Raw genomic sequence first — 26,344 nt, 5'->3', positions numbered from 1 at the left:
GAGCATCAAGAAAGCATCTATACAAATAAAAAGTAAAATAAATTAAATTAAAATGCAGGAATATAGGATATGACTTAATAAAACATTTTGTTACCTAGGACAATTGACTATTGACAAGCAAACACTTGCTGAAGACATAAAAAGTTAAAGAAGTGAATGAGTGAATGGTTGTTGAAATTATCTTTGCTGATAATTTGAAGAAAAAAAACTTCCAGGAAGCACATTGTACACAAGAAAATTAGAAATATTATCTGCCCATTTAAAATCTGTCCTTTTACTGAGTTTAACAGAAGGAGCAGTGAAGCCATATCATTGATTCTACAATAGCGACTATCAGTGTCCAGCAGTAATTTTTACTGTTTATATGTATTGGGTATGGATGTAGCTTAGAATTAGAGGCTTAATATGTGTGGTGTTATTTGCTCTATTTAATGCACTGCAAAGTGAATGGGATACATGTACTGCTATATTATTTTATAACTTAGATAAGTTAGCCTGTACTGTATAATATGGTGGCATACCAAATACATTTTTATAGGATCATACCTAAAATTCAAGTCTATCTACACTGGTGCACAGGTTACCATAGCAACTTCAGTGGGTAACAGTATTTGTCTAGTACTATGATGGATGCAATGTGGGTAAGTGTAAAAGGTTATAGAGCAACTGGCTGAAGAATCCATCACATTTCACATTTTTTTTTACCTGTAGCATATAAGTATAGAGATTTAATGAAACAAAATCCCAGCTACAAGCCAAAAGTTAAATGAACTAAGATCACTATAGCAATCTCTCATTTGGAAACAATTGTTTGATAACCAGACATTAGTATAGACACTTTTGAAAGTAGCCCATACGTTTCTCAAAAACAAACAAAAACTAGAAATAGAGCTATCACATGACCCAGCTACATCACTCCTGAGATATCAGTACTCAAAATCCTAGTGTAAAGGTACTGGCACATCAGTGTTTATGGCTACTCTATTCCAAATAGCTAGACAATAATAGAAAAAAAGCCTAGAGTTTACACTCAACTGATGAATGGAAAATCAAATTGTATTACATGTTCATAATGAGATTTTCCTTGGTTGTAAAGAAAAATGATGGAAGGGACTGGAAAAATATCATATTCAAGTCAGTTACATAGACACATAAAGTGACCCAGACACATAAAGGCCATATGCAGGCTCTCATAAGTGGTTCTTAGCTTCAATCTTTATGTTTGTGTGTTTAACTTGGAGTATCTGTGGGAGCCAAGAAAAGAGAAAGTGGCCTTTTGGGTGATTCCTTAAGAAAGGAGGAACCCTGAACATAAGTAAAAGAAAAGATAGAAAAACTGGAGATAGAAAAGTTTAAGTAGGAGAGTAGGGAGTGGGTAATGGAGACAAGGAGACTTGGGATAAAGTTAAATAAACATAAAAGACAGGCTCAGAGGTTAAGAGAATGGCTGCTTTTCCAAAGGACCCAGGTTCAATTCTCAGCACCCACATGGCAGCTCACAACTGTTTAGAATTCCAGTTCTTGAAGTTCTGACTCCCTCACACAGATATACATGTAAAGAACATATTAATGCACATAAAAAATAACGAGAAGAGTCATAAAAAAGTTAAAATATAAAAGGTGTCTAAACAGCAATATGGAAACCTACTATCTTATAATCTAATGAAAATGTAATTAAAATGACCATATAAAAATGATTATAAGAGACCACACATGTCTGGATACTGCTGCTTCTATATATGAATTATTAAACACAAATCCCAGCATTGGGTGGTTGATGTGTCCTTATGAGTACTGCTTGTCAGGGAGATCCCAGATGCCCTCATATCCACATAGCTTACTGCATTCCTCTCAGTTGATAACATCGTATTGCTGACGACAGCACTCATAGTGTTTGCATGATATAGAGATAAGGAGAAATGAAACTAAATCATTGGATGCTTCTTACCTATTGGCTACTTTTCAGAGTTCTGTAAAGTGCTGTGAAGGCAGTTGGAAGAAAAGGCAAGAGAAGTCTTATTCAGTTCTAAATTCTGTAAATGAAATTACCTCCTTACTCACCAAAGTATAGGCATCTGTGCAACATTGCTGTGACTATTACAGAGATAACCAATAACTTTCTGATTAAATTTGTGGCCAGCTTCACAGGGTTAACCCATGCTTGGTACTATAAATCCATCAAAAAACATACGTCTTGGAACTTCATAGGCCTTAGTAGTAGCTTACTACTGTTTAGCTAAGTTGACATTAGAACCAAACTACCTGATAAATACTCCTGTTTATACCTATAAACGAATGCTTATGTCAGCTTTACTCTCATTCCAGTAAACAGCAGTCAATTCCAAGACTCACAGATGCTCAACATGCAGAGAGCAAGTGACATATGAGAGCTCAGACATAAACAAGATCTTTAAATAGCTTCCAGTATGGCTCAGAGAATGTGGTAGCAGAGAGGACTGGAATAATGTGAGAGCTGAATGATCATTAGAAGAGGCGTGAAAACCATCTTCTGGGCCGGACATTCATTGTAGCCAGGAACCCACACAATTTTGATTATTTTGGTTTCGTCTGCACAAAACTGGTGCTGTCAACATATTATGACAGAAGAGTTCTCTTCATTTATCAATTCTTAACTACTGAGATTCTGGGAGGAGTACAATCATTGTTTTTAGTTATGTGCTCACTGAGGAATCTGCAAAGCGTCAGTGCATAATTTCAAACCCATAGCCACACAAATAGTCCTGGTTAAACTCACTGGCTCACAAAACAAACCAAAAAGACATGAATATGAGTTATAAAGAGGTTTGTAGGGGCATTGGCAAGGATAGGAGAAAGATAATTAGAATGTGTTCAACACATTGAATGTTAAAAAACATTTTGAATGTTTGAATTATTTGGGTGCATTTGTTTATTGCATGTAAAAATATATAGCCTCACGTATTAAAGTATTTGGCATATCAAGGGAGTCCTGGATTTGCCACGAGAACTAGATTCTTGTCTGTAATTCATGGCAGCATTTGAAAAAGCAGTAAAACATTATACATGGGTCAGGTAATAATTGTAGTTAAACAGCTAGAGTTAATTCACGGGTCTGCTCTTTGCCTAGCTCTGTAATTTGATGTAAATTACCTAGGTTCTTTGCCTTAATGTACACACATATAAATTGAGTTGTTAGGAGGATGCGCTTAACATGAAGGACTCTTTGATCCGTACTTGCAGTGTTGTAGCAGACCAGTAAATGTAGATCAATCCAGGGTTAGACCACCAGAACACACACCTGTTGAATTTCATGGCATTTTCCTTCCCAGGGCTTTCGCTGTCTCTCACACATAATAGACTCTCTTCCTCCCTCTGCAGATGGACAGCGGCAGTGCAGAGCCCAAGCATTCTGGTTGCTATGGGTACCGATGTCGCGGTAACCAAGGAGACCAACGCGGAAGCTCTGGGTTGTGGTGGCTGCAGCAGCTGCTGCAACAAGGGTCGCAGGTGATTTGGAGGACTAAGGGTGCATACAGCAGGTGAAGGGTGTATGATATTGCACGTAAAGCCTGGTGATGAGCTGGGTCTGGGTCGTACAGACTGTGGGGCGACAGGAGAGGAATGAGACCTGGTGGGATTGTGAGGGCAGCAGCGGTTGATCCAGCAGATATTTGCGGGACCCTTGCATGTCAGACTCCTGGGGGGTCCAGATCGGGCTCTGGCTCAGGATTTACAAGTTTCTGAAAGAGAGAGAGAGAGAGAGAGAGAGAGAGAGAGAGAGAGAGAGAGAGAGAGAGAGAGAGAGAGAGAGAGAGAGAGAGAGAGAGAGAGAGAGAGGTCAATGATATCAGTGCAGGCAAGAACGTAAAGTGAAGCCCAGATAAAGTCCAGCCTCCATCAATTATAGGATTCCCAAGCTCCTTCTTTTCAAATTCTTATATATTTTATCTTTTGAAGTCATTGGTGCCCTGTGAAACATGTAGCTACTGGAGAAACCATCTCACATAGTTCTTTTTGCGCTCCTTTTTCTGGGTGTTTGTTCTCACTGACCCTCTTCTCTGTAGAAGTTCAGTCTAATAGGGTTTCTGGTTCCAGAAATATCTGAGGCAGCAGGCATTTTATTCTTTCTTTTTCTGTTATTTTCAAACAAAAACAAGCCTTAACAGAGACTTTAGCAAATCATGTTATTTTGTGAAAGTGAAGCTATATAGGATTAAAACTGTAAATTCTATGCTGGTGTTGATCTAAACTCTTGTCCTAATCTTATTGCTTAACCTTCCAGGCTACAGAGAAGCTGACCCCGACTCCCGTAACATTGCCAGTTAGTTGTATTACAAAGGTATTACGTGGAATTAGTCCCTCTCTTTTTCCAAAACACTTACTGTTTTTTTTTTATAGTTATGTGTGTTTTTGTTTCTTTCATCAGAACAAATATTTAGAGAGGTTGGTGTAAGAACTGCATGCTCACTTAGTTCTTTTATACTTTATACTACCAGAAGTATTTGATATAATTTGTTGATTGCTAAGCAATATCTTGTCGTAGAATGTGGGAGGGAGGAGTTAATTGTTTACTTTCTAGATAAGTTTGTGAATTGAGTTAAAAAGTAGTAGAAAAATGAAATACTTACAACTTAGTGCATTATTATCCACACTGTGAGATGTGTAAATGCTGAGATAATTGATGGATATGCAAAAATCAATGGAAGGATGCCTGGGCTACCTGTAAAGTGGCACCAATTTAAGCAAAAATAGAATAATATTATGTGAGGTTCAGGCAGAGTAGTTAGGTCATATTTATTGTGGTATAGAGAATTATTTAAAGTCTCTTTTTCCTCTATGAAATATTTATTGCAGTGTGTGTGTGTGTGTGTGTGTGTGTGTGTGTGTTACATATGTAGGTCAGAAGATGAATGCAGAGTAGGTTTTCTCATTTTACCCTGTGTATTTTTAGGCTTGAATTTAGGCTCTTTTTGGCAAGAGCTCCTTGCTAATTGCTGAGCCATCTTACTGGCCCTACAGAACTACAGAAGAAACTTTACTCCAGAAAGGTATTCAATGGTATTTCAGATATGTCAATAAAATTGTAAATATGCAATCTTCTAATGAGTGAAAGATAATAACTGGGAAAGAAGAAAGAATATTTACCAATAAAACATTGGGTTTATTTAGATATTCAGATTATTATTTATTTGGATTAATGATGTTGAGTGTGTAGAACTATAATTAGAGTTAAAATCAACCTATAATAGAACAAATATATGAACAATTATTCTGATTATCTTACCACCCTTACATGCTTAATTTTCTAATGCATAAAACAATCTTAGGAAAACAGCCAGATTACAGTGGATCATGTGAAACCACATGTTTCTGACAAAATAGTAAAGGACGTGGTTTCTGAAAGTTTTAATTTAGATATAAAACGTCCTTGTTGATTGCAATAACCTAAAGTTTCTACTTGTCATTGAGTTCAAAATTCAATTACTATCAGTTTCTTTACCATTGTATTTTTCATAGACTCTATAAGGAAATAGGGAAGAGCTTAAGTCTACAACTCCCTCATTATTTAAAAGGGCATTTTACCTCTGAGACAGGTCAAATGTAAGATGTAGGTATCTTAAATTCAGCATTATTTCACCATTTTAAGACTATCTTACGTTGATATCTATACGTTCTCAGTTGTATAGAACAGAATTAGTTTACTGCATGAAATATTGGGCTCTATGTACACTGTTTAGTACAACTAAGCTGTGTCTTGTTCTATATCCTGAATTGATAAAAAAACTACCAAAGACTTGAAGTGAGATGATGAGACTGAACTCTCAAGGCCCATGCTGGGAAAACATGGCAGGTGTTTGCTCAGTGAGCTGCTCACACACAGACTCTTAGGCTGAAGATCTGTATGATAAATTCATCTCTTAAAATCTTAATATTCAACATGAATTTAGTAAATGCTAATATCAGACATATTTAAATGTAACATTACTTTAGCAGTTTGTGGAATGTAACTTCTAATTAACTTTATTTTTATTTACCATCTCTTTCATGAATCTTGGATTTTCAAGTACTAGTAGTTTGAAGCAGGTATTTTCTGACTGAATTAATTTTTATTTAATTGTTTTCATGTGTCTTAGATTTCCATGTACTATATTAACCTAATAACCTCAGAGTTTTTCACTTTCCCCCAAGCATTGTAATGGTTTAAAACTTTAAAAACATGTCTTAAATTGAAACAAACAAAAAAAAAAAGCTCAGTGGTATCTCTTGAGTTTTCAGATATAAGGCTCTCTGAGTCATTAGAAGAATCAAATCATAAAACATTCTCAATTGCGGGATTGTGTGTTCATCTCTGACCTGCTGTCCATATGGGTCTAAGGATCTCTATGAGTGTAGTCTAGTATTGTAAGCTTACTTAAACTATAATAAGTTTTTGAGTTTCTGTTTTGTCTTAATGACACAGTTCTTGAGTGTTAAATTATTGGATTATAAGATTGTTCCTCAAGGTCAAAGCCTGGGCAGTCCTGCTGGAGACAGCTGTTTCTCAAAGTTCTCTTTCTACCAGTGGAAAAGTCGTAAGTGCTCTGGGAACCCGAGACACCTTTAGCACATTGTTTTCTAGCTTCATAGATCATCCAGTATTCATTTCTTCCATTCTGTGGCAAAAGAGTGCTGTTTTCAAACATGAAAACAGGTGGATAACCAATACTAAATTGCAATACCAAATCTGAGATCATATTGGTTGCATGGATATGAGTCAAAATGAATCTAGTATGAGAAAACTATAGAAACAACCCAATCAGGTAAATAAAATACATGTAGGGTGGCTTACAACCATCTTTCACTTCAGTTTTAGGATATTTGATGACTTCTGCTGAGCACTGCTCAGATGTGGTACACATACACACACTCAGGCATACACATATAAAATCAGAAAGTGAATAAACAGATCATTAGAAAAAGAGGTTATTTGTATCCTGTAATTTTATTTTGTGCCTCAAGCTTTATTCCTTGCTGTTTATGATTCAGACATTGTTATAGCTTTGCTGTCCAGAGAAAGATGACTGATCCTCTGTTGACTTTACCAGAAGAAATAGACAGAACAGCACGACTCACCATTATAGTCTTTCATTTTATGCCTACAATAAATTGGCTTACGTGCATGACTTGATAAACACTTAATTGAAGGGAAGCTTCACTTAACTGCATTCAGTGACGTGAAGTGTCCTCAGAATAAGATTGTTTATTGGTTAAATCACATTATAATCAGAACTGTAAATCCAAATCATCTCATTGTACTCATTCTAATGGGATTTACTTGCTTTTCTCACTCTTTGTAAAGATACAATCAATCCGTGAAGAAGTTAAACTTCTTGCATATGCACATGCATAGAAAACTGCATCACACACAGATCCTAATGTGCAAAGCAAGTTAGGACAGCATAGATTATTTTGATTAACCAGAAACATTAACTCTGGCAATCATCTTGTGTTATCCTTTGGATGATAATTAAAAAGTACAAGCTTTTATAAAGTTATCAAGTGGGGATAGGATGCCAGCAGTTTGATTTCCTGATTAGCATCAGAAAGGGAGATAGGCTTTATCTCATTGTCTGGAAATCTTTCTGAAAGAAACCTCTCTCTCTCTCTCTCTCTCTCTCTCTCTCTCTCTCTCTCTCTCTCCTTTCTTGTGTGTGTGAGAGAGATAAATATATAAATATGTATTTGCACATACTTATGAGCATTATCTTCCTTCCTCTATTACCTCCCACAATCAAATAAACCTACAAGCTTGTTGGATATGACTGACTCTACAGTATTTTTAAAAATTATTTATATCCCAAATGCAACCCCTTCTCACTTCTCCCTGGTAGAGTTCTCTCCCATGTCCCCTCACTGCTGATAGGGCAGGCAGCCCCTTTATTTTCTCATCCTGGGGCATCAGATCTCTACACTATTAGACACATTCTCTTCCACTGAGGCCAGACATGGCAGTCCTCTGCTACATATGTGTCTGAGGCCTCAGAGCAACCTGTGTATGCTCTTTGGTTGGTGGATCAGCCTCTGGGAGCTTCCAGGTGTCCAGGTTATTTGATACTGTTGTTCTTCCTGAGAGCCTTGAGAGCCTTCAATTCATCCCTGTAACTCTTCAATATGGGTTCTCAATCCCAGTGTAATGTTTTTCTGTAAGTATCTGCATCAGTTGCTGGGTAGAGCCTCTGAGAAGACAGTTATCTGCAGACAATTTTAAGAGAAGCATTCCAAAGTCATTTGATGGTGGTCACACTGCTGATATCCTGAGATAGTTCTGCAGAGGAAGAAGCTAACAAATTGAGTTGAGTATGTGGATATTTCCATGTGGGCATGGAAACTTCTGAGTTGGTGCTGTCCTCTTAATTCTTTGAACAAATTCTCCAAATTTATCTTCTGTTGTTCTCTTAAAAGATTTCATCAGTTCTTCATTGTTGAAGGTTAAACTTTCTGTGCTTGAACTAGGCACTAGATGATGATGACTAGGCTGGAGTAACGCCCTGTGTTAAGATTGGTTGTCTAATACACATACAACCTTGGTTTTGATCTCCAAGACTGGAAAAACAAAAGCCAGTCAATAGAAAGCTTCGGTTTCCCTCGACACCCAGGTTTATATCCCCTCTCCCACATGCTTTGGTCACCATCCAAACTAGACTTGCCCTTAGTCCCATTCAAGAGCTATTTTCCCCCTGTAGTATGAAATATTGATCCAAATGATATTCTCATTTATAAGCCCTTATGTTTCAAAAGTTAAATGCTCATCAGCTCAAATTCCTGCCTGTTTCACATCTATAAGTCTTATGTCCCTTAATATTTCTCCTTAGTTATATGTCTTCTATATGTGAGTGTATATGCCCTTTTCGACTCTAAGCCATTTGAACTCAAAAAACTAATTTTCTTAGGTATTTACTCTCCTTACCTCTCAATACAGTGCCATGAATACATCAGTCTTGGTATATATTTACTGGGGTCTTAGAACATAAATTGATTGGACATATAAAATGGTGGCCACTGCAATATTTTTAAAAGAGCTTTTGACATTTAGATTTTTTTTGAGACAATATCTTTCATGGCTGGCCTTGAACAAACTGTGAAGTTGTGCATGAATGACCTTAAACTTCTGACTTTCCTGATTCCACCTTTTGAATGTGTACATAACGTCATCTGCTTTATGTAGTTCTTGGGCTCAAATCTAGAGATTTGTACATGTTAGGAAAGTAGTCTTCCAATCAGATACATCTCTAGTCCTGGATAATAACTTTTATTGCTATAAAACTGTGGTGGTACATGGGAAACTGTAGTTTAGTACTATAGTGTGAGTTATTTCAAAACCAGGAGTATTTAAGATAGTCAAAATGTATGTTCTGCGTAATTGAATTCTCTGGCTAACTCAAAGTTAGAAAAGAAATTTTGTATTTATTTCTCATTGGAGAATTGTTTTTGAATTATTTTAATTTCTAGTCTTAGCAAAAGAGTGCTATTAAAGTTTCACATACCCATATATATGAGAATATTTGAATATTTATTATATACATATATACATGAATATCCGGATTCCTTTAGGAAATTATTTCACACCTTAATTTTTGTTACATATATATATATATATATGTAACATATAATATTGTGGTTGTAGCTTAAGGGTTCTTTTAATTTTTCAGTATGTTAAGCATGATTTTTATTTTTAAATAAGACTAAATTTTTGATAAAGAGTTATACATTGTGAATATGGGAATACATTTCAAGAAGTGCATATTTAAGTTATTGGTCATTGTGAAAACATCAAGTATAAACTATTACAGCTATAGCATCAATAAATGATATAATTTTAAGAGACTGTGGTTAAAAATGGCTTTTGTTCTTTACCTAATGTTATTGTAATATACACCACTTTCTAACCTACCTAACTCTAGAAAGAACCAGAATATATGCTTTCTTTATCTAAAGGAATGGATTCTTTCCTTTTAACTTCTTTTCGGTTTTCTTTTCTTTTCTTGTTTGAGGTACAGGGACTTTTTGTGTCACCCAAGCTGATTTTGAGGTCAACTTCAGATGTCTGCTATCATGCCTGTCTTAGTCTGTTATTTATATTGATACCAGTGAAATTTCAGTTTTGTCAAATATTTATTTATGTAACCTATAGTATATGTAATTACATGTAGTGTTTACATAACAGACATAAATATTCATATTAGCTGTCCAACCTTTGAAGCTTTCTCATTCTAAAGATTTTGATTGTCAACATTTTCTGGGGGGGTTGGGTTCATGGGTCAGTAAGCACATTATTATCATTTCAGAAGCCTTTCCCTCAATCTTCAACAAAATGACATAGATGTTTCCTCAACTTATGCGTGTGGTTTAGAATTTATAACTGCTTTAACTCTGGAATCATTCACTTTGATGTTTTTCAGAAGTTTTCCAAAGCTACAATAATTTAAAGACAACATTAAGAGACAAATAATCATGAATACCAAAGATTTTGTAGTCATTCCCTGGGGAAAACCTGGAAGTTCTGTAAAACTAAAATATAAGTAAGTATATACATATTTTTAAAGTAAAATATTTGCTGAAGTTTTTTATGTGTGGTAAGTCAAACATGTTTTTTAAACAGGAGATAAGTAAAAGTCAAATTTTATAAAGTCTTACTTCTATTATTTTACATTGCTGTGATTTAATCTATAATTTCATTTTAATAAGATACCAGTTTTCAAACAGGTCTATTATAGTTTTGATATTAGTTAGTACTAAAATATTTAAAAATAATTGAAATGTGAAGTTATAAATGAAGGTTAGATTTAGTAACTGTTGAAGTGGTATAAGAGAAGGTCATATTTTTTAATGTTTTATTTTAGGGTTAAGAACTTAAAATGAAATTAAGATTGAAGAATCAATTAATGTCAGAGATCTTTGCACATGGACACTTTGTTGAAAATACCACTCTAAAAATGAAAGGAATGTTCTAAATAAACTTGGAAATCCATCAAGGCAACACCAAGTACCTCTGTGTGTCATGGATATCAATTTTGAGTATCCTTAGTATTTTGTGACTTCCCATGGATGTTAAAGTGACATGCTTACAATTTCCCTTGGGGATTAACTAGTGTCACTGGAAATCTTCTCAAATACTAAGCAAGACAGAATGTCCTGGGGGTAATGCTGCCTATTTAAAATTCCTGTTTATGAGTTTCCTAGTTCAGATTAATGGTTTTGCAATTATATGGTGTCTTTGGAGCTTCTCAAAAGTCATACTTTCTACACTACTAGGTCACTGTGTATAAAACATTGAAGAAATTGGAAAATGTCATGCAAACACATGGTGCTACCATATTTTATGTATTGAGGTTTTGGTAGTTATCAAATTTTTAGTGCAGCTGTTTTAATTTTTAGAAAAAGGAAAAGAAATATTATTTGAATGCAGTGATGTTTTTTCTCTGTATCTACACCTGCAAACTATTTAGTTAGTAAATGCCTATCATTCATATATATATATATATATATATATATATATATATATATATATATATATTCTGAGAGTAAGTGATGACTACAAAAGGAGGAAACCAGAATTCTCTTCAAGTAGATTGTCATGGGTATGGTGATGTACAATTACAAGTACAGTGTGAAATGTGGTCTGACATGAAAGCCCAGAGACCAGGGAGAACATAGTCTGTGTGAACTCAGCAGATACCCAAGTTCGGTAAGAGGGATACAGTTACTTTGGTAGCTCTTAGATGAAATTAGCAGAGGTGCATACATCATAAACTATTTTGTTTGTTTTTAAAGACTTAGTCAACTTGGGACAAGCCTATATAATAACTAATGGTTATGCCATGGTAAAATTGATACCTACCTTCAAAATGAATAAGGCACTGCTTTTTGCCCTATGTCTCACAGACCCATATGTGATCCATAAACTAAAAAGAGCAAGAAGGAAGAGACACACTACGATTATGGCACTGGGGTTCTCTACTCATCCCTTTCTTGTTTTAAGCATCTGTCCTGTGTCACTCTTACCCCTGATCTTTGTATTGTCCAACACTCTGATGTTGGCTCACCCAAAACGTCTCCCCAGCATCCATGACATTTCAGACTTGTTTTTCTCTTTTATCATTGCTGTGTTCATATGGTCTCTCTAGGGTTGGCCATGGTGTCCTGCCCTTCCAACTCACTGCTTAAGGCTCTTCCTGAAAGACTCTAGTTTTTGTTACACCTGTAAAACTAAGAACAGAACATGCCAACTTTTCAGAAATAGTTTTTTTTTTCAGCTTTGTCCCATTTATCAATTATAGTTGGGACTTTGGAAATAATAATATCTTCTATGAAAATTAAATGACCTTCAGAATTGTCCTTTTCAATGCTTCCCTTGGAAGCAGTAGCTGAAGTTCTGTAAGTTCTTGGAACATTGAGTATGGTATCACCATGAGACTAACTTTGAATCTTAGCACTGTGCTAGTTAGGAAATCACAATGGTGTAATCCCAGCTGTTCTTCTCACTGGTCTGTGATTATTTTAGGTTTGCTCTTTGTGCCTTTCTGTCATCTACTACCTGTCACTCTATGAGTCTAATTAATTCTATTTTCTTATTCTTATTGGGTGCTCTCATTTTTTTTTTCAAATTGTCTTTCCTCATAGTACCATAGTTACTACAATTTGGGTTACTGATGCTGTATCTTAGTGGTTTGTCTTGTGTTCAAGCCTTTCTACTTCTAATTTGGTACACAGAGTGATCTTTATAAACACACGTTTGATCAAGTGTTTTCTAATCTTGATGTGATCCTCACTCTCCATAGAAAATAACTCTCAATTCCTAATCATACTCTCAGGATTCTTTGTGACCAGGCCAACAGCCACCCAAAAGGCCTGTCTCTTGATTATTTCCAAGTTTTCACACTTAGTGAGTTGCAGAAGGAACTTTCAGTTCTTTGACTCACATGTTAACTTCTCTTTCTTCTGTTCACACTTTTTTTACTTCCTGGAACACCATGCCTACCACCTCCCTTTGGCTGGCCAAATTATTTAATTCTATATATCTAAGCTCAAATTTTGTATATTTTAGCTGAAGCAATGTCTTTAGTCTGTCTTTAGTTTATCCTCTGACTGTAGATCTGGACAGTACAGCAGTTCTTTCCTTCAGTAACAGCATAGTCACACCATGCCTGTGTGAATTTTCTGCCAGTCTGTGTCTGAATTGTGTATTGCCTCCTGTCACCCCTCACAGTTCTGTGTGTAGTAGCATGAGCCACGTCTTTTGATTGCAAGTAATGTCAAGTCTCTCCATCTGTACTTAAGTCAGCTCATCTGGAACTTTTGTCAGCCCTTGCCTGTCACCTTGAGTTATTGCCGTGGATTGTTTCCACTTGAGGACAAAAGCTTGGTGCATCTGTTCTTTAGTTAAGGCTTGTCACCTCTGTACATTAATCTTCTTTCTTATCTTCATGATTCTGTAGTTTGGATCAAACGATAATATACACAATTATGAAGGGAAACTTTTAAGTTCATAATAAATAATGAAATCTAGACCCTTGGGTTGGCGTCTAGTTGTAGAATAGTCAAGAACTAAGACTAACAGGAGGTTGGAGCTTCAGGTACTACGAAGAAAAGCTTTCAACGTTGTGGAGATGGATCAGTTAGTGCAAGCATAACAGACTGAGTTCAGTCCTGAGAAGCCACATAACAAAAGCTGGGTGCAGTGTTACGTACTTATAATTCCGATGCTGAGCCAAGCAGAGACAGGCAGAGCCCTGGGCTTCACTGGCTAGCTAGTGGGTCCTACTTAGTGAGTTTTAGGTCTCTGAGAGATTCTGTTTCCAAAAAAGAAAGAAAAACAAAATAGGAAAGAAGAAATGGAAGAAAGGAAGGAAAGAAGAAAAGAAGGGAAAAAGAAAGGAAGAAAAGAAGGGAGGAAAGAAGGAAGGAAAGAAGGAAGGAAAGAAGGAAGGAAGGAAAGAAGGAAGGAAAGAAGGAAGGAAAGAAGGAAGTAAGGAAGAAAAGTTTCAAGTTGCTGGTTCAACACAATGTGTTTCTGTAAGAATAAAATACTTGTTTTTAGGCTTAGGATATAAAATAACTCAGTGGTAATGTGCTCACCTAGCAGGTACAAAGCTTCATGTTTAATCTCCATCCCTGCATTATATGAATGTCTGCATTATATGAATGGAGAATAATAACAGTTTTAATTACAATGCTATGATCTATGTTAACCACGAAACGAGTAAAAGGAAAAAACCCTGAAACTTTCTTTTATTTGCCACAGATATTTGTGTATATATAAAACATGGATCCTACGTAAAGCAAATAATGCTTCCCAACTTTTAGATCTGAAGAAACACATTGCTTAAAGAGAATATTAATAGCAAGCAAATACTGACTTTTAAAAATAGACTTCAAAAAGTGCATAGGCAGCGGATGAACCACGCCATCGCTTAAGCCTTACTAATAATTGCAATCTAAGAGCAGACACTTCTATAAAATTTGCTTGCTTTGAGGTTTGTTTTTTTGCTCTAAGTGACTATTCAAATCTTGCATTTTTAGACGTGTGCAGGAACTGCAAATGGAGAAAATTCAGCTAGAACTGGAGAATCAAACGATGGAAAAGAAATTACGAGAATTCCAGTCCACATGGAACAAGGGAAAGGAAGAAATTACGTGAGTGAACTCATCAGAGAGCTTTACAAGAATAAATATGACATTCCCTAATATTACGCTGATTTAAACATCATGTTAATTTAACTGAATCACAGAAAGAACTGTTCTGTATAACTCTTTTTGTTTTAGTGAAAACATTTGGTGGGTTGATGACCCTTAACTGTTTCTGAGGAATATGGAGTGTTGAATTTCTTTACTTTTTTTTTTTTTTTTCCTTTCTGTCACGTACATGTAGCACAGTAGTTTAAAAAATTGCCAGGGCTTCCGTTTCCTCTCAAGTTTCCTAGCTTTTTTCTTTTTATGGTTTCCCCTTACATTATAGTCCCCAGTGAGTTAAGGCCTGGAATGTACAGGAAATCAATGCAAACTTGACTCTTTGCTATGAAACAATTGCAGTCAAGATTGATGTTTAGGGCATTATTGTGTAGTGTAACTCTGAAGGAACAACTGTGTCCATGTACTACATCAGAATTATTTAAACCTGTAGGTATATGTTATATAGCTTAAGTCAACCATAGTTGAATTTGTTTTATTTTATCGATAAATTCTCCTTAGTATTATGCTTGTATATTGTCCAGTGCAAGTTTCCTTTTCTTATAACACTGACAAGTAAAGCTAATATGTGAAAAGAAACTGACAGTTACATGATTAAAATAATCTTTTTTTTTACTTTAAATCTAGGATCACAACCGATCTATTTCCTGAAACCATTTAATGATTAAAATTCTGTTTCCCACAAATATCTAATCCTTGTACTTGTTTTTGTGGGAATATATGGGTGTGTTTGGTGTCTTTATAAATGAGCTAATATATACATTATTAGCATGAAACAATACATTTTATATATTTTTTTTCTTATATTAAATGTCACCATGATCTTTGTGTATTAAATTTAGTTCTGTTTGGACTTCAAAGTGATACCCATTCAATATCCAAGAACCAACATTAACCATTGATATATAACCAAATGTATTTATTATAATCTAAGTAATATTTAATTTTAGAGTTTGACTTTTAAAAAATTTGCATGAAATTTATATAAATGTTTCTAAGTAAGTAGAGCATTGGCATAATCAAGACATTTCAGACTGCTTGTCTTGAAGATAACCAGACATGCACTTTTGCTTTAATAATAATGATCAGTAACCATTCCTTTCCAGTTCAGTGATGATGTTTTCCTTTCACCTTACTTTTTCTGTGAATGTTGGTTACATGCATGTGTGAGAGGCATGTGCGTGTGTGTGTGTGTGTGTGCGTGTTTGTGTGTCCATGTGTGTGGGCATGTGTGTGTATGTGTGTGTGCGCGTGCATGTGTGTGTGCACGTGTGTGTGCGTGTGTTGTGTGTGTTTTCACTCATATGGAAGCCATAGAAAAGTCCTGGTATCAGTTCTCAGGGTTGGATCACTTGTTCTTTTTGAGGATGGTTCTTTCACCGGCCTTGACTTCTCCAAGCAGCCAGAGAACTCCAGAGGTGAATATGCCTCCAACTCCCTAGCATTGGAAATACAAGTGTGCACCACCATGCTCGACTTTTTCCTCTTCTTTTCTTTTTTTGTCTCTCTGTACCTCTGTCTGTCCCTTCCTTTCTTCCTTCCTTCCTTCTTCTCTCCCCCAATTCCTTTTCCCACTCTCTCTTCTTTCTCCCTCTTCAAGAATTATGTGCATCAAACTCAAATCCTCATGAAATGAACAGCCTGACTGACTAACCTACCTTAAAATTTCTGATTTGGCCTTCTTAATGGAGAGCTATTTTCCTTTGAATATTGGAGTCTCTTGAGTCAGCACCCAGGATTGTATTTTCTTTAGCTGTAGAGCTTTTACTGGGTGGTCTTTTAAAACATTCTTTAACTTGAATTAGATTTCACAGTAGTAATATTCTCTTGTAAGGTCTCAGCAACAGAGAGTTCACAGAGAAAGTGAAGATTTGAGACAAATTGACTAGGAAAGGGAGGTTCATGTTTCCAATTTGGGGTTTACTATTCATTATCTGTGTGACTTTGGGCAGGTTTTCCAATGAAATTTGATTCTGTATTTTTGTAACCTCAAAAATGGTGTGTGTGTGTGTGTGTGTGTGTGTGTGTGTGTGTGTACAAATCCCAGTTTTAAAACTGTAAAATCACAACTTTCCTTCTTTGTAATCTGTATTATTTTCTATGTGGGTACTTGTTAGGTGTCCTTTAAGATCTATCACCCAGCAGATCTGCTGTATATTATGGTATACTGATTTGTTTTATTTCTCTTGTTTTTGTTTGTGGATACCTAGTTTTTAAAAACTGCATAATAGAACAATGTGTAAATTTTTCTACAAATTGGTAATAGTCAGTCATTTTAAATGCCAGGCAATGTAAGTCTTCACCTGTGTTTAAACATTTCACTCTGTCATCACTCCACAAGTCACAGATATACAGGAGTAGATGTAAAGTGGTAAAGCAGGGTGTGGTTAACATCTTATTTCCAGGTTGTAGTGCTTTAGCATGCTAAGACCTGAATTTTTATTTTCTAAACACAGGAAAATATATTTGTTTTCCCTAACAGGAGGAATGTTTTCAGTAATTACATTTTGTTTTCCATCTTTTGAAGGGCAAGTGGATATCACTGGAAATCTGGAAATGTAAGCAAATTGCGTAACCCGTCAGGCATAACCTCACAAAGTAAAGGGAGTACTACCAAGGTAAGAAAGATGCCATTTGCTAAGCAAAATGGCGTGATGTATGCTGTCAGGCTTTGTATTCTCTCCCATACTCAAGGACCCACTCCTCTTGCTTTAGTAACCCCGTTTAGTAAGTATTCAGCTTAGGATGAGGCTTTAGTTATTCAGATATCCTTTGTCTTTCATACCGAAAAATTTTATATACATAAAATATTTCAGAAAGTTTTTTAAAATTTCTTTGGGGAGAAATTTTGCATTCTGCCTTTCTCTGAATTTCAAATACAATTTCTCCATTTATTTGATGATTAAAGGATATAAAATACAATACGATTGTTCTATGTTACCATGAACATTAATATTATGTGATATAACAGATTGTAGGCTTCAGTCCCGACTTCATGTTATTTCTTATTTCCTGCATATTGCTCTCTTCCTCTTAAATAATAATAATTCATACACTCTTGGTCTCATGAATAAAGATGTTCAAGGAAATATTTGCATGGCACTTCCCAAGCTACATATTTACTTTATTTTTGTTGTGTATTGTAAAATGCTACATTTATGATTGCAGGCTGGTAGGTGTCTTTATATAAGGGAAACTTTTTTTCTGGATTTCTTTGGTACAGGATTCGTGACTCTGTGAATTTTAACTTGCACAGCATTTTATTTTTATATACCTATCATTAAACTTTCATTGGGTCATTTGGCACCTACAAATATCTTAGTCGGCACTTCTGTACTTTTTGGCTTCAGAAAAAGCATTTCATTATACAGTGCCATTCCTTTTGTGAGGCGGCTTTCTTTCATTCTGGGGTTAAAAATTTATAAGCCACTTTTAACTGGTCATTGTCTTCCCACAGTACTTTCCTGTGTTGCATTTCATACATTTTATTGTAAATAGGTTTAAAAATTTTGCTGTGAGCAGTTATGGTAGCTCATACTTGTATTCCCATCATTCAAGAAGTTGAAGCAGGGGGACTGGCTTAAGCTTGAAGCCAGCCTTGGTTATGGTGTGAGACCTCGAGTCATAAAAGAAAAGAACAAAGCAAGCAAAACAAAACCGAACAGAGCAGAAAAAACTGCTAGTTGTAATTACCAAACATATGATCACGGACCTGTGTGCAATGGCCTTTGGAAAAAGCTATTTTGAACTTTGAGTGGTTTACTCCTTGTTTTTAAGGAAGTTCCCATCTGCCATAGGAAAAGCAAGGAAATAATTATTTTGAGTAAAAGTCAATATAAAACATTTGTTATAATCATTTTGTATATGAATAATGTATACATGCAAAATAATAGCTTAGTTTGATGATTTATGTAAAGAAATATTTGAATAATAATTTAAAAAGTCTTTGTTTTCACAAACATCCTAATTACAAAAGAAGGCAAAAGTGGGAAGTGTGTGACGCAGCCATCATAAAATTAGAGGCTGGGAAGGAGGTAGAAGTTTCTGTTTCTAGTCTCAGGTACCTTAAGGCATTTCACTTGATGAGTAGGGTTCTCTTTCTCTGCAGAACTTGACCAGTAGGATTGCAATGTTAGAAGAATGATTTACAATGGTTTTTCTAGGCTATACACAGTTTTGACCATGAAATACAGCAGAAATGAATAGACTTTGAACATTGACTTGCTATCTACTTCTATTTATTTATGTGCATACCAATTTACAGCAATACATCATAATATTAATTGTGAAACTTAAGAGAAAGATAAACAAAAGTAGAAATAGGTGTTTTTCTTCTACTTCTCAGTTACTTTATGAGATGTTGGTATTATGTGTGCTTGCTGCAGTAAGACCAGTGAGCTCAGAGGCATAGAGGGTTATAGTGGTCCAGAAATAGTAGAAGGTTACAAAAAGATCATAGATCTCATATGAAAGAAATCTGAATTGAAATGGAGACAGAAAAAAATGTAAAGAAAAATATTGCATCAAAGTACAGTGAAGGAAGAAGGAAAAATTCACACAATAAATAATATAGGCTGTATACAGTAAGAGGGAGCCTGAAGGAAGAAAGAAGAAAAGTCTGTGGTACAAGTTTAGAATTTTGTGGGAATTGTCCTGTGATAGGTAAAGCTGAGTAAATGTATCTCTAAGAATTTACATAAACAAGAGTGTTATGAAGACTTAAATCCAATGAAAGTCTGTGTCCAGTGTAAGGTAACCCTCAAAATTTAATATTTACTCAGTGTATTTTATGCTGGTCATGAACTTTTCTTTGTTGGCTTTTTACTGCAGCAGACACTTCTATCTCTCCCAAGATTCAGTTTATAATTGTGGCTTCACAGATGAAGTAATTTCACCTCAGAGAAGTAAACTGATCTGCTCATCTGGTTGTTAGCTTTGTTACAAAATTATTTGCCAGTTTTTGTCCAGTGAAGAGAACCTGCAGGAATGGATCCAAATGCTTAGGATTTCATAGAAGATTAAAGGGAGGGGGAGGTAGACCACATGGACATGCTGACGATACCCAAAGTGTTGTGTCATAAAGAAACTTCAGTTCAGAGCAGTGGTTCTTAATGAGGCAATTTTATTTCCCTGGAGACGTTTGAAATGTCTCAAGATTTCTTTCTGTCACTTTTACCATCAAGCAAGGTTTTCCACTTGGTTCTGGTGAAGATGTGTAATAGATCAGAACCAGGGCCAAAGCTGCTGTTGAACTTGCTACAGTGCACTTCAGAACCCCATGTTGTCAACTCTGTGGAGGATGAGAAGCTGTGTATGGGCTTTATAAATTAAACTTCATTCGTTTAGTCATTGCTGCACTCCTATGCAACTCAACCACTTTGAACTTCTGTTATGCACTCATAAGACATTTGTAACATTTAGAGTTCTAAGCAAGGTAAGTGATGCTATATATGAACACACTTTGAATTGTTCCAATGCATATTTATGGAAAATGAGAATATTAAAAGGCTAGAGTTTAAAAGAATGGGAGATAATGAACAAAACCTACAGTAGTCAAGACAAGAGCAAGAACACATAAAGATTCAATAGGCTCAAGGACAGCAATAAATTCTTTGGACTGATTTGGTGGACTGTGGTCAGTTTATTGGCTCAGGAGTGGAAATGCGAGCAGGCCAGAAATTGAAGGTGCAGAGGACAGAATATGCCAGTGGTTCTTGAGAAGGTGTTTTTTTTTTTTTTTAAAGAGAGTTTAGAGGGCTGGTGGGGTGGGGGTGGGGGTTGGTGACATCCTTGTGGAGACAGGGGATGGGGAGGAGGTATAGGATGTGGAACAGTCAAAGGGTAGAACAGGAGGGGAATAAAATCTGGAGTTTAAAATAAATAAAATAAAATAAAATAAAATAAAGTGACACCTTCACTGCAGAAGAGAGAATGCATTTCCTCTGGCAAGCAAAACAGAAGAAAATAACATGTATGGAAGTAAACACCAATACTAGAGCTTGGGTCTGACAGGTGATACTGTTAGAGGCTATCAGCATCCTCGCTGAGTTGAAGGTGGTAGCACTTGCTGTCAATAGTGAACCACAGGAAACAGGATGACAGAATTCTTGATTGTGGAGGTTTGGAGCAGCAACTGTGGAAATCATAACTGGGGCTGAGCAGCAAAAGATTGACCTGATGGCCAAGAAGTCCTATGTGCCCTTGGGGGTTATTCATCATGGGTTTCCAGGAAACCTCCATAGCATTATTTCATCACAATAAAAGGCAGAAAGCAGGAGCTGAGAGTCAAAGGAAAAGTCAATCAACATGCTTGACACTGAGAACAACTGTGTCTGGGATTTGGAAGGAATGGGCATTTAGAATGATGTCTAGCTGCAAGATTTGGTTACAATGGTGGGGCAGCTAGAGGAACTTAGAGGCTGGTGCGTTGGAGGATCTTCAGTGCTGGATGTCAGGTACATGGGCACTGAAGTATTTAGGGTTATTAATGAGAAATCTGTAGAGAGAAGTACTGAGTAGATTTACTATATTTAGTGGAAGAGGAAACTCTTGTACATTGATAAAATATGTCTACAGTAGAGATTTTTCAGTGGATATGAATTTCTGGATAATGACAGTGTAACAGTACCCTAGGTAAAAGGTGCAGAACCTCCTCACCCCACCCCATGGCAGTGAGTAAAAGGGAGGAAATGAGGAACTAGTTGGTCTGGGAAAATGTCTCAGTTGGAAAGTGCCTACTTGGCATGCCGGCAGCTCAGGGCTTAATCTCCATCATCTCATAAATGACCTGATGGCACTCATCACTTGTTAAATGGAGCAGGTAGATCAAAAGGTCAGGGCAATCCTCAGCTACATAGTGAATTGAAGATCAGCCTGCCAAAACAAAAACAAGAACAAAACCCTCAAAAAGGACTTAGTTTCTGTGGATATATCTCAAGAGTAGCTTTGACAGCCAAAGTGGGCTTCAGTTAAGTGGACTTTCACACAGGCTTGTATGAAACAGTAAGGGGATATGCGTATACAGATAGTAAGCAGAGATGGAAAATTATCAGGGGGTGGGTTGAGCATGAATATCATTGAAAAAGTGTCTTCTGCGGGCACTTTGGATACACAAAAGCACTGGTGCCAAGTTACAGGGACTGGAGATGCCTGCTGACAACAGACTATAGCTGAGTCTACCCCAATTGTTCAGTTGTTATGAATGGCAGGGCCAGTTAAACTGCTCTAGCATTGGGAAGCTCTTGTTCAATGCCTTCTGGCACAGCAACAAATGTATTGAGTTCTCGTTTCAGCGATTCAGAGGCATGTAAACATGCATGTGTGCATTAGTATCCATCTCATGCTACTTTATCTCTCAATTATTTTTCAAGCAGAAAAATCAGATTTAATGACAAAATTTAATTAGACTGGTTCTAGGAGCTTGTGGCTTATTCACTCAAATATTTTTACATAATTAGGATAATTTGAAGTAAATATGAATACGTTTATAGAACAGACAAATATTACTCATAGTAATAAAAATAAATTATAAAATTTTCTTAATAATTATTTTATTTCCTGACTTATCTACTCTTCCTGAAGAGCTCATAGCCAGGCTGATCTCTTTGCAATTCATTGTATCATTAAAATAATCATACAGGATAATTTGGTTATAAAAAGTGAGGTTAGACTTATTTGTAACTTGTGTAACATTGCCAACTTAAAAAAAAAGTGTGATTCATATAAAAGTTGACAATTTCAATTCTGTTTCCTTTTCTGCTGTATTTTGCAGAGAAAACATCTGAACAGCTCCTTCAAAGAATATGAACAATAAGTGCCTCATTGGAGCCAAACCACAGAGAATAATTAGGTCTAAATTTTCAAAGATGACTGCAGTTGGTGCAGCCATAGATATAGAGGCAGCCATTGTTCTCATATCTTCATGTACAAATTGGGCAATTGAGCATGCAAATTGCAAATTGAAAGCTGGGCATGAATCGGCAGTGTCTATGTAAATGCACACCAGCCTCTGTGCTCACTTGTGTACATTAAATGCTGGTTTTAATAAGACCCAGGCGAGTGTGTTCAGTCATCAGGTCTCTTCTGCTGCCTACAATGTTAAGATTCAAAGGTTTCAAGGGATTGTTTATATTGAAATACCCAGTATTGGCTTTTACTTTCTCAAGTATATTTAAGCAATCACATAGCCAGTTCAGCGATCATAAATAATACATAGACTAGGTAAGGGCCATGATGCTTAAATGTGGTTCTCTAAATTGTACAAATAAGATTACACCACTGACTTCTGCACTTATGTGAACAAAATGGTTCAGTCAGAATTCAGTGTAGATTTGGTCTGTACAAATACCAGACTCTTGTGTTTCAGAAGGGGAGACTTCCAAACCTTTACAATATGGATGCTAATATTTTCTTAAAACCAATTCATGTTCACATATAATAATTTTTGTTATACTTAAACTATATTCGATACTTGCACGAAAATGGGCTTCTGAAGCTTTGTATAATAAGAAAAATATTCCAGGTATGTTGTGTAAAATTGTCTATAAATTGGGCATGGTGGCTTACGCTTTTAATATCAGTTTATTTAGAAGGACCACGAGTTAGAGGTAAGCCTGGGCTACCTAGGTAGACCATTCATCCAAAAGAACAAAACCCAAAGTGATTTATATGTGTGACTTTTATTAATTTAATTTTTTCTTAAATGAAAATTTAAGTTAATATATACTTTTAATTGTCTTTTAAATTTTAGACTATTTCAAATACATTTTATGTATGTAAGATGCACTCAAATGGTATAGATAGCTAAAATTCTGTTAATAATTACACTTTCTTTGAATAAGATAGTGCATAGCTGAAATCTAACATCTATATCTTTAATGCAGCTCTCTGCTGGAAGAGTGAAATTGAAGTTACTTAAGGAAGAGAGTCAAGGTGAGCATCTTGTATTATGTGATAAAGTTAGGGTTCTAAGGATAGTATATATATTCATGCAGAGTTTTCACATAGATTTTCTATAAACTGCAATAATTCATGTAGAATAATAAAGTTGCTCATTTACCAGATGATGATATTTTGGTGTTCAGAATAAGTATTTTCAACATTTTGCATCAAAATGTCAGCTTAGAGTATCAATAAAACCAGTAATTCTCTCCAAAGGCATAAAAACTATTCTTTATACATTTCAATATAATCTTTAAACCAAGGAGCAAATTTAGCAGTATAAAATTATAAATTAAGATACCACTCTAGGACATAAAAAAATATTTAAAAGTTGCTTTACATCTTAAAATGTATTTGGATTTATAGTGATCCCAAAGCAAACACAATATTTTTCTGGAACTTAAGCATATTTACACATGAATATTAGAATAATTTGATGGAATAAATTGTAGAACAATCTATGATGCAATAAATTATACAAACATATTGTGAGTTGATCTTCATTGTCAAGTTGATGGGTTTTAGGCTTACATAGAAACATATTCGTTGAGGCTGGGCATATCTGTGGGGGGTTATCTAGATTGGGTTAATTGATTTGGGAAGATGCACACCAAATACAGATGGCTCCATTCTGTAGTCTAGTGTCATGGAATGAAAAAGTGGAGAAAGGCAACTGGCAGCAGCATGCATCTCTCTCTGCTTCCTAACTGTGAACAAAATGTGAGAAGTTGTTTCTCACCCTTCTGCCATGACTTCTCTACCACAACTATATCACCTAGAATGGAAAGGCAAAACCAAAATGCTCCATTCCTTAAATTGCTTTAAGCAGGTATATTTAGTTGCAGCAACAAGGCAAGTAACCAAGTATTATAAATGTACACCATGGCCTGTTTATAAGTTTTCTAAATGGACTTCTCTTATATTCAGGGAAAGGAGAATACATAAGAAATCATATAACTAAATAAGTAAGAGTATATTACTCTTATATAAATAAGAGTATATTAATAATAAATAAATAAGAGTATATTACTCTTATATAAATAAGAGTAACATTCTCAGTATTGTGTAGTTATGGATGTTCAGGTCAACGAGGTCTCAAAGCAAAGTAGAGAGAATTTGTGGCCCTTATTCATGACAGTTGGCAGGGGTTGTTACAAGTCCTACAGTGAACAAACACATCAGACTTTCCTGTATCCGGATGTTGTGCTGCTACTACTTAAGTGCTGTGTGAGGATTTGGAAATGTTCATAGTTTCATTACATTGCTAATCACGAAAGCAAACACTATACTTTGAACTGATGATCCTGATATCTTTTCCTTCTAGCTCCAGCAAAACAAGTTAGTTACAGAATGGCACATTCTACTGGAAGTGAAAACCCTAAGACTAAAAGGAAAGTTTGCGGACAGTGTGAGAACAAAGCTGCTCTGCTTGTAAGTACACTACAGAGTGAAAGGAATAGACCTCTCACAGCTCTTAGACAAAGCTCTTCCTCCTGCATCTGCTAGCACAGCCCTATGCTACTCCCTTTCCTTACTGTTTCCCTATATGATAGCAGATAAGATGAACATCTCCATATATTCACTGAACATCATCCTCTCACTCTCGCTTAATAGAATCATTTAAAATCATACCTGCTTTCTTTTCTTTCCTTTCCTTTCTATATTTAAAAGTTTTAAAAATTTGTTTACTTCCCAAATTCTAGCCACCTCCCAGTCCCTTCTCTCAGAGTCCATCCTCCTATCCCCACATCCCCTTCTTCTCTGGGAGAATGACACCCCCCTCCAGGTATTCCCCCACCCTGGAGCATTTCTGCAGGATTAGATACATCTTCTCCAGTTGAGACTGGACAAGGCAGTCCTGTTGGGGAATGGATACCATAATCAGGCTACAGCTTTCAGGAGGAGAATCCACTCCAGTTGTTGGGGAACCACATGGAGACTGAGCTGCACATGTTCCAGGAGACTGGAGCATAGCATAACTCTCCTCTGAGTGGTTCTATCCAGAAGCTGACTGAAACAGATCTAGATACAGTCATCCAAACATTGGATAGAGGTCGGGGACCCTTATGGAAGAGTTGGGGAAAGGCCTAATGATGGGATTGTAACACCACAGGAAGACCAATTAACCTGGGCACTGGGGAGCTCTCAGAGACTGAGCCACTAACCAAATAACATACTCAGGCTGGATCCTCTTTCTTTTCAATCATGCTTAGCAACACACATATGCAATAATATCTCTAGAGTAAACACAATGTCCTGTCACAATTTCGAAAGGTTTGACACCTTGGACACTGCTCCTCATATGTTTCCTTTTTGTAGTTTCATATCCTACTGATTTTACCTTAATAAAATTAAGTGGTTTTCAGTTTGGAATTTTGCATGTCATTTCCCCTGTAAAGAACATGACCTTAGTAAGTTACTGAGTCTTTGTGTAGATGATTTCTCATCTGTGGCTTATGCCACAAAGGTATGGATTATTATATTTAATAAAATGCTTACTTACCATTGCATCTGACACATACAAAGGAGACAACAACTAAAATGATTTTGACCTTTGCTTATCACCTTTAGAATTCATGCATTTACAAAAAATAGCAAAATCTAACACTTCCAAATGTATAATTTAAAATGACATATTAGTGGCTTTAGGCTATTTCTTTATACTAAAATTAGAAAGGCAAGTAGCATATTAATTTGG

At 35.9% G+C, this 26,344-nt stretch overlaps 1 protein-coding gene across 16 annotated transcripts in view; it reads left to right on the top strand.

Annotated features, from left to right (window-relative positions):
- Nucleotides 1-3,409: 3,409 nt before the first annotated feature.
- Nucleotides 3,410-26,344, top strand: part of Zbbx (zinc finger B-box domain containing) — a 124,260-nt gene continuing 101,325 nt past the window's right edge. For 4 of the 16 annotated variants that reach the window (XM_076932518.1, XM_076932525.1, XM_076932532.1 and 1 more), the window contains exons 1-8: nucleotides 3,424-3,518; nucleotides 4,262-4,318; nucleotides 4,931-5,027; nucleotides 10,419-10,538; nucleotides 14,539-14,652; nucleotides 17,234-17,324; nucleotides 23,589-23,637; nucleotides 24,971-25,077. In XM_076932518.1, coding sequence (XP_076788633.1) covers nucleotides 10,471-10,538; nucleotides 14,539-14,652; nucleotides 17,234-17,324; nucleotides 23,589-23,637; nucleotides 24,971-25,077 — 429 coding nt within the window. In that variant the 5' untranslated portion in view covers nucleotides 3,424-3,518; nucleotides 4,262-4,318; nucleotides 4,931-5,027; nucleotides 10,419-10,470. Of the gene's footprint in view, nucleotides 3,519-4,261; nucleotides 4,319-4,930; nucleotides 5,028-6,044; nucleotides 6,064-10,418; nucleotides 10,539-11,017; nucleotides 11,158-14,538; nucleotides 14,653-17,233; nucleotides 17,325-23,588; nucleotides 23,638-24,970; nucleotides 25,078-26,344 lie in introns of those variants that run through there. The other 12 variants (XM_076932526.1, XM_076932517.1, XM_076932528.1 and 9 more) reach the window with 9 other exon arrangements.

This window comes from Arvicanthis niloticus, chromosome 4, assembly GCF_011762505.2.
Source record: "Arvicanthis niloticus isolate mArvNil1 chromosome 4, mArvNil1.pat.X, whole genome shotgun sequence".
NCBI lineage: Eukaryota > Metazoa > Chordata > Mammalia > Rodentia > Muridae > Arvicanthis > Arvicanthis niloticus.
Note: the sequence above shows the minus strand (reverse complement) of the source record. Positions and strands in the feature narration are given on the sequence as shown.